Consider the following 9353-nt stretch of genomic DNA (forward strand, 5'->3'; position numbering starts at 1 on the left):
TCCTCAAACTGAAGAGACCCGCCTGCTTCTGCCTCATGCACAGACTGCTGTGATTGGAGAATGCTGTGCCCCGCTAAACTAAGCCCTTTTCAGCAGGTCACTTGGACCATCAGTCTACAAAGTGAGTCCAGGGCACCCAAGGCTACACAGAGAAACCCTTTTCTCAAAAACCCCCCAAAACAAGCAAACAAACAACAAAAAAACAACCCAGACACAGCTTAATGATAAATCCCCCATCCCTACCACCACAAAAACAAAAGAGAACACAAGATTATGAGCAAATCCAAATTTATTGTAATGCCATATCATTCCAAAACCTCTTTAACGGGAACCATGGCTCCCGGGACAGCATGCCAGAGGTACAGACTGTAACCTTTCTCAGCAGGTCACACAAGTCCACAGCTTCAGATGGTCAGTTCTCCTCAGTCTACCCTCTGGTTCCTGGTTTTCCTTTCATGGGAGGAAACTCAGTATTTCAAACAGGAAGCTGGGTGTGGGTGCACACCTTTAATTCTAGCACTCAAGAGGCAGAGGCAAGTGATCTCTGAGTTCAAGGCTAGCCTGGTCTACAAAGTGAGTTTGAAGCCAGCCAGAAGCTACATAGTGAGACCCTGTCTCAACCAAAAAAGGGAAGAAAAACCCAATGGGATTTTCAATGTAGAGTCTAAAATCAAGTGAGGGAAACTCCAGTGGCTCCAGGGGGCTAGGGGAAGGCGGGGAAGAACATGGCTGGCCTGGATTACTTCACAATTTTGTGACAATGGGTAGAAGGAGGGAACAAAAATGACTAAAAAGATTTACAAATGAGTCCATTTGATAGAGATAAAAATTTCTTCTCAGTGGAGAAATGGGAAGGGCCTAACCACGAGGAATCTGCCACAGATGAATAAAAATACCACTGGTCCTCTTTGAGGGCAGATTAAATACTTGACGACAGTGGGAAACAGAAAAAGCCCCCCAAAGAATGAGGAAGTAACACCAGTGATGGCTAGTTCAGCAGCCTTCCTGTCCTGTTGTGGGGCCACAAACCTGACCAAGCAGAGTAGAAAAGGCTAGAAAGAGGGGCTTGACGATGATGGATTTGACTCCTGATTTTATTATTCAATTTCTTTTTCTACTGAAAGTAGTCTTCAGTGGCTGGGAAGCCTGGCCTCCCACCAGAGTCACTTGGTGCTGGCGCTTTGTTGGAAGGAGTGGATGGGTGGGTGGGGAAACCGGGATGAGAGTGGAAGACCCCGCTCTGCTGGTGGCCTTAGGTGAAGAAGACGAGCTGCACTTCAGAGCCTGGGGTGCGGCGGGAAGGGGGTGCTGCGGGAAGGACCAGCGGGGGACCCACCTCAGTCCCCAGCGCCATTCTCGTCTAGCGTCTCTCCGCTGGTGGCGTTCTCTGCCGTCTTGGAGGCCTGCGTTAAAAAAAAAATGTGGGCACTCCGCCCCCCCCCCAAGTCCCTTCCTGCTGAGTCAGCAGTGAGCTCAGGCTCCACCACCATCAAGATCACCACACACCTTCTTTTTCTTCTTTTTCTGGGTTTTTCGACTTGCAGAACTCTGGAGAAGAGCCTGGAAAACAGGTGGAAGAGGGCAAAGCCTGAGGAATGTGGGGTAAACAAAGTGCAGCATTCACTGCCGGGGTTCACAGGGCCAGCGCAGTGCTGTGTTCACCCTTCCCCATCCACACCGACCTTCAGCTCTGCGTCCTGGACTTCCATCGCAGACTTGTAGAGCTCAGGCTCAAAAGGACCACTGGTTATCCGCATGGGGCCGTTGGGCATGAGCAGAACTGTAAATTTAAACTGGGCAACAAACTCGCCTGTGGGAAAAGAAGATGCTCACATGGTACTTGGTTTTTTCCTGAAGTTGCAGGGGGAGGCGGAGCGCTGCGGGCTGTGGGATGAACCCCCTGAGGACTCACCCTCCTTCTCATAGAGAACATTAAATGGCTGTAGCAGCTCATGCTTGGCACACTCCACCACACCCATTCGCGCCTTCTTCTCATCTTCAAAAGCTCTGAAGAGAGAAGGGAAGCAGTCAGGCCTCCTAACAGCCATCTATTGGTATGATGGCATGCACGTGGGCCTGGAGGCCAAGGGGGCTGCTGCGAGGCCGGCTCACTTCTTGTTAGGTGGGCTTCAGGGCTTCAACTTAGGTTGACAGTCTTACCCAGCTCTTAGCATGAGCACAGCAAGCGGCCCTGGCGGTTTTTGGGTTTTGGCCCCCTTTTTTTGGAGACAGGGTTTCCCTGTTTAGCCTTGGCTGTCCTGAACTCCCTTTGTAGACCAGGCTGGCCTCCACAATTCACAGCGATCCTCCTGCCACTGCCTCTGCCTCCAGAGTGCTGGGACTAAAGGCGTATGCCACCAAGCCTGGCTTGGCCCTGCTGTTTTAAGAGTTTCTTTTGACTTCCTGCCTCAGCCTCCAGAGTGCTGGGAGGCCCATGAAAGATCGCCACCATACTGAGTCATGCATGTTCTTAAATCCCTCCTGTCTTCGTGCAGGAATTATGTTTAGGGTTGCTCTATATTATAGCCAACAAGGAGAGGAGCAAGGCAGGACGTGCATTCAGGCAGGAGCTACAAGTCTGGGCAGGAGAGAGGGAGGGAGGGAGGCAGGGAAGGGACCGTCAGACTGGTTCCCAGCCCTGCTCTTGCTGTATGTAGTACCTTAAAGTAAAGGGCATGGCATCAAAGCGCCTCTCCACCTCACTGAAAAAGGCACGCGAAGTTTTCATTTTCAGGCCATATTGTTTAGAGGGGTCTCGTTTGTAAATGGTGGTTCTCTGTCCTGCATCTTTGGCCTAAGAGAGTTAAGTCAGGTCAACTGGTTTGGTAAACATACCTTCAAGGCACCCCCTTTGCTAATTCTGGTATTATTACCTTGCCTTCTCCTGAGCTGACGAGGACATCCACAGCATAAACTTCATGTACCTCAAATTCTGCCTTTTCATGGTCCTTCCTAAAGAACAGAGATGGAACCTAAGAGTGAGAGTACGACACGCTCAGGGGTGCCAGCCTTTGATCTCAGCATCAGGAAGCAGACGCATTACTGCAGGTTCCAGGTCAGTCAGGACAACACAGTGCCAATCCCACTACCACAAAGAAAGATGGTTTGCAAGCTAAGGGCACATGCTCCTCTTTATGGGACCCGAGATCAGTTCTCACACCCACGCCAGGTGGGCTTACTCCTGCCTGTGACTGCAGGTCCAGGGATATGGACATCTCTGGCTTCTAAGAGTATCTGCACTCACACGTATAGACAGGGTTTGGAGAAGTAACCATGACCAAAGCTGGGGCACAGACAAACAAAACCCAATTGCCAGCACAGGATGGAGAGCGTCAAGTGGGGCTGGAGCTCACTTCTGCTGGTCTGTGGGGTTCTGGATAATAGTTTTCTCCCCGTCGATCACGTGCTGCTTCAACTGGTGTGACAGCATGCCTTCTATTGGCGTGCAATTGAATGAGTGAGCAACTTTGTTCCAGGCCTCCGTCACTTGTGTGTTCTAGAAATGCAAGAGCAAATGAAAGGTGAGACGGGCTGCTCTTTCCAATCTAATTCTCTCCACCTTGTCGAGGGCCAGTGAGTCTCAGTCACTGGTTTTCACTCACAATCATTTATCCTACACACTAAAACATAAGGTGCTCCAAGTAAGCAGCATCTCATAAAGAACAGAGCTACGCTCCAGTCCAGAAGACAAGGAAACAGATTCAGAAGAAAGTTAACTGACTTGTCCAAGGCTGAGAAAGTGCTTAGTGGAAAAACCTTGCCATAAACCTCCCAATGTCAAGTCCAGAGTTTGTTCCTCAGTATTCTGCCCGATGGAGAGCAAAAACAAAAAAGCTTATTTTAAAAAAATTTGGGCGGGGGTGGGGGTGGGGGGTGCGCTGGAGAGATGGCTCAGTGGTTAACAGCCCTGTCTGCTCTTCCAAAGATCCTGAGTTCAATTCCCAGCAACCACATGGTGGCTCACAACCACCTATATTGAGATCTGGTGCCCTCTTCTGGTGTGCAAGCTCACAATGCAGGCAGAACACTGTATAAATAATTTTAAAATCTGTATAAAAATTATTACAAAAAAATTACTGTTACTATTATTATTATTGTTTTTAGAGACAGGGTCTCTCTGTGCAGCCTTGGCTGTCCTAGACTCATTTTGTAGACCAGGCTGGCCTTGAACTCACAGAGATCCGCCTGCCTAGAATTAAATCCTGTGCTGGAATTAAAAGTATGCGCCACCATGCCCGGGTCTTATTTAAAAGATTGTTATTCTTTTTGTTCTTTTGTTTTTTGAGACAGGGTTTCTCTGTATAGCTTTGGCTTTCCTGGACTCCCTTTATATACCAGGCTGGCCTCGAACTCAGGTCAATCCAACTGCCTCTGCCTCTTGAGTGCTGGGATTAAAGGTGTGTGCCACCACACCCGGCCCCTTTTTAATTTAAAAAAAAAAAAAAAAAAAAAAAATCCTGTGCCTTTAATCCCAGAGCTTGAGGTGGAGGCAGGAGGATCTCTGAGTTCAAGGCCAGCCTGGCCTACACAGTCTAAGACCTGTTTCAAAACAAGCAAAAGAAAACCTACATTTCCCTCTGTGAGACGCTTTCCCTGTTGTAGCCCTGGCTGTCCTGGACTCACTCTGTAGACCAGGCTGTCCTCAAACTAACAGATCTGCCTGCCTCTGCCTCCCTGGTGCTGGGACTAAAGGCGTGCACCACCACGCCTGGCTGTTGTGTGTGTGTGTGTGTGTGTGTATACATTTATTACTAAATCAATGTAACTTCTAAGAGTTAGTTCTTATTTTCTATCAGCTAGGTCTGAGGAAATCAAACACATCCACAGACTTGGGGGCAAAGGTCTTTACATACAGACATCTCACTGACCCTCATATGCCTCTTCATCCAAGCTACTAGTCCCTCTGCCAAGACTGCTACTGACCAGGTGTCACCAGGTGTCGTGGCTTACACCTGTGACCTGCCCAGGGGAGGAGGAGGGAACCAGAACACCACGAGGAAAAGATGACTTTTAAAAAGTTAATTTCATAGATTGCATCTGATTCCACAGGTATAGAGCAACCATTATGCAAATAGCCAATAGAAACAACAAAGTGTATAAAGCAATGGTAACACCCAATTCAGGAACTTGGTGCAGGCTAGTACCATCCAATGGGCTTGAAAACAACTCAGAAACAAAGGCAGGATTTTAAGAAATAATTATGCAAGCAAGTCATCAGGAGATGAAACAGAGTACAGGTGTGAGGAACAAGAGGCTGACCTCTTAAGTTTGGAATGGTTCTCTGGAAAGTTAAACTAACATGCTTAGTTCCACCGGCCCACAAGAACCCCACCAGGTCCTGACCTTTCTTTGCAAAGAACAGAATTTTGGTCTAAGGCATGAATTTACCAGCACTATTTTCTCTTTTCTACCCTTTTCATACACATTTTATTGATTGATTGGTACTTTTGAGACAGAATCTCACTATGTGGAGGAGGCAAGCCTGAATATCAGGTACCTGCATGCCTCTGCCTCCCAAACACTGAAATTAAAGGTGTGCACCACCACCATGTCCTGCTAAAAGTTGTTGTTTCACTGTGAGTTATGTTGGGGTTAAAATGTACATACAAAATCTAAAAATGGCCTTAATAGGTCACACAGGAAGAACTTACACCCCCCTATACTTTGCATGGCCTGTGTAGGCACTCAATTAACTACGGTTTATAGATGCCTGATTCATCTTTGCTCTGCCAACCTTTGAAACTAGAAGAAGCATCATCTTACCTGGTTTCCAGGTTTGACCAGTCGTAAGGCAGCTTCGGCACAAAGGTGAGCCGCCTTAATGACGTCTGCTTTCCGCCCTGTTACCTGGGTCCCCTGTAAATAAGAAATAACCAGTGTCATTCTGAAAAGTTCACTAGTGTGTGTCCAAATGTTGTGGTACTACAGAACAGATTCAAAACACAAATGGCAGTATGTCCACTCACCAAGACTAAACAAAGTTCAAAAGAATGCTGCCTACCTGAGCTACACCAGTCACAAAAGTGTGAGCCACGTTAGCGATGAAACCATCCACATGGACCCCCAGGTCTCTACAAGGCAAGAGCAGCATACTGGCATTAGGAACAGACACTGTGCGATGTGTAAAAAAATGGCAAATACTCTAGAATGGCTTAACCTTACATTTTTACCAAGTCACCTTCCTTGAGTATATAGTCCTGGTCACTCTTCAGAGGGGAGAAGTGACATACACAGTTATTTACCGAAATGCTGGTAGGGAAAGCAACACCTGTGAAGAGAACCGCCAACCTCACTGCCGTGCCGGCTCTCGGGGACACTTCCTGCCCACCGGAAATACTGACGACCTTTGCTTTAGGGATTTGCTCAAGCTTACTCAGGGGAGACTGGGAAGGAAACTGCACCCATCCCACTTGCCAGTCTAGATTACCAAATTATCTGAACCAGAGACAGGTGGTGTTACAATGGAAGAGGGCTCGGTGGCTGGGGTCAAACTGGAGTGGGGGTTACAGCAATACAATGGAAAAAGGACTCGGTGGCTGGAGTCAAATGGGAGAAATTAAGAGGGGACTTTCCCCCTTCTTACCTTTCTTCATTTCCTTTTCTTTCTTGAAGATTTTCCCTGTTTCTTCCATTATCATGGCATCCCCTTTCTCACATAGGCTCAGTACCGACACACCTGAGCTAGAAGCTTCCACCAAAGTTCGAAGTACCCCTGGGGACAGAGTCCCATTAGATCATTTGTTCATTATCTAACTAGACCTCAAGTTAAACTCAGCTTCTAATGTTCCCTAACACCAGGGTCTTAAGGAAAAAGAGGAAAGAAATAAGCCTTATGCCCTGGAGTAACGTACCCACTTTTAACACCTACCTCTTTGTTTTGTTTTTTGAAACATGGCCCTGGCTGTCCTAGAACTTACTGAGACCAAGTGGGCTTGCCTGCCTTTCCTGTGCACCACCACACCCAGATTTACTTCCTAGCTTCCTCCTAAAATAAAAAATGCCTTCCCTCCTTTAACCTGACACCTGGGTTTGTGAAGGCCTTTGCTAAGGTGATTCAGAACCATGAACGTTAGGGAACTCTGCCCCAAGATAGCTACATGCACAGAGCAGAGGAAATTTATAGGCGTCAGGGCCAAGGGGAAGGCACAGAGAACCGCTGAGTCAAAGCTGAAGCGTTGTTAAGTGTTACCTTCTTCCCTCCCCAGACACTCCAACGAGGTAGCAGTAATCACACACTACACACACACACACCCCTCATGTAAAAGCCCATAAGCCCAGGAGAAGTAAACCAGGGCCTCAAACATTCAGGGGGCTCAAGGATAACTTTTAGCAGATCAGGGAAACTGTATTATCTGAAGACACAATTACCTAAAGCTGTGAACTGTAGGGATGGAAATTTCGTCTGTTTCAAACCAGTATCAAATACTAAAACAAGACCCCAAATAAGGGTAATATTTTGTATACTCCTCTTCATGATCCATAGGAATTCTAGGTTTGATTTTTTTTCTAACTGTTGTTATTCTTTGGAATGCAGAAAAACTCAGTTTTAACCAAAGACATCCTAAATTCCTTCTTCCAAGTATTTTGTCAAGTCCATTCAAAAGTTCTAAGGCAATTTTCATCTCCTTAAGTGGTTTTTAAAAAGGAAAGAGGTGCCGGGCGTGGTGGCGCACACCTTTAATCCCAGCACCCGGGAGGCAGAAGCAGGTGGATCGCTGTGAGTTCGAGGCCAGCTGGTCTACAAAGTGAGTTCAGCCTGTCCCAAACAACAAAAAACCAGCGGGGGGGGTGGTGGCGCACACCTTTAGTCCCAGCACTCGGGAGGCAGAGACAGGTGGATCGCTGTGAGTTCGAGGCCAGCCTGGTATACAAAGCAAGGCTACACAGAGAAACCCTCTCTCAAACAAACAAAAAGGAAAGAGGGGCTCAGTAGTTAAGAGCACTGACTGCTCTTCCAGAGGTCCTGAGTTCAATTCCCCGCACCCACATGGCAGCTCACAACTGTCTGAAACTCCAGTTCCAGAGGATCTGACGTCCTCTCACAGACATACATGTAGGCAAAACACCAGTGCAAATAAAATCAATATATTATTAAAAAATAAAAATGGTAAGAGCCGGGCGTGGTGGTGCACGCCTTTAATCCCAGCACTCTGGGAAGCAGAGGTGGGTGGATCTGAGGCCAGCCTGGTCTACAAAGGGAGTACCAGGGCAGCTAGAGCTACACAGAAAGCCTATCTGAAAAAAAAAAGAAAGATGAGTTGGAAAGAGAAAACAGAAAGTTATCTGCCCAAGTGACAAGCAACTGTTGAGAACGAGCAAGGCTCGTATAAGACATGCTTATGATGATCCTAAAACCAGTGCTCCTCTCCGCCCCTTTCCAACATTATTGACAGGCTTGCCCCGCTGTCTAAGCGGAACCTTAATGGGCTGTCAAGGCTCTAAGAACATGTACTAAAGGCCAAGTTCACAGGCAGGGGCAGCAGTCACCAAGAAAAGGCAGGTATCTTAAAGAGTTTGTTAGAGGCGCCAGACGTGTCCTCCAACGGTCCCTCGAGCTAGGCAAAGGGGAGAAGGGGGGCCCCCACCAGGAAGACCTGAAGTAAAGACTTTATCAAGCACGTGGTGGGGAGAGGAAGTGGGGAGCCAGCGATCGGCACAGGGACCTGGCAACACGTGCCGCCTCGGCTCCCGCAGGTCAAGAGCGGCGACTGCCAGAGGGGCGCTTCTGTCGCCAACAGCTGGGCGCTTCCTTCTCGCGGTGGCCTCGCTGCTGCCAGTCAGAGGGCGCAAAGATCCGGACAGACCGAACGGTGATGAACAGAAGACGACGCGCCTTGCCTCCTTACCAACCGCCTAGGGTCGGAGCATGTCTGGGCCCCTCTGCGCTCCTCGCGGTCGCCGGCCCGCACCTCCACTCTCCGGCCCAGGCATGGCTGCTCAGTCCCCGGGGGCGACACCAGATCTCCCCACCACGTCGCCCGCGGCCGTCGGCACGCGCCCCTCGGTGGCTCACTCCGCAAGACCCAGCCGCTCCAGCCCTCCGGGAGACAGCCCCAAACCTCTCCCTCTCAGCCTCGATTCCAAGACCCCCGAGGCCGCACTCACGGTTGGCGATGTCGCCCCCCATCTTATACTTGGTCACGACCAGGTCCTCGGCGATAGTTTGCTCCTGTTGCTCGTCTTCACCCGACATCTTGCTACTACCACTACTGCAGCTTCACTTTCCCTGAGCCGCGGGCCTCCGTCTCCCTTCCCAGCTACAAGCTGTAGCCAGAGTCTCTTCGATCTGCGAGGAGAGCGCGAGCAAGCAAGGGAGCGGGAGGGCGGGCGGAGAGAGCGTGAAGCCGCGAGCG

General features: G+C 49.1%; 1 protein-coding gene across 1 annotated transcript; it reads right to left on the reverse strand.

Moving 5' to 3' along the window:
• Positions 1-1473: 1473 nt before the first annotated feature.
• On the reverse strand, positions 1474-9353 carry Pa2g4 (proliferation-associated 2G4). Its single transcript, XM_051170539.1, has 11 exons — positions 9106-9353; positions 6584-6712; positions 6163-6268; positions 6002-6071; positions 5764-5856; positions 3354-3496; positions 2874-2952; positions 2661-2794; positions 1913-2007; positions 1683-1810; positions 1474-1560 (listed from the first exon to the last, which is right to left on the reverse strand). Exons 1-11 carry the CDS (start codon positions 9191-9193, stop codon positions 1474-1476), a joined length of 1152 nt encoding a protein of 383 aa, XP_051026496.1. The 5' UTR covers positions 9194-9353.

This window comes from Acomys russatus, chromosome 28 (genome assembly GCF_903995435.1).
Source record: "Acomys russatus chromosome 28, mAcoRus1.1, whole genome shotgun sequence".
NCBI classification, from domain to species: Eukaryota; Metazoa; Chordata; class Mammalia; order Rodentia; family Muridae; genus Acomys; species Acomys russatus.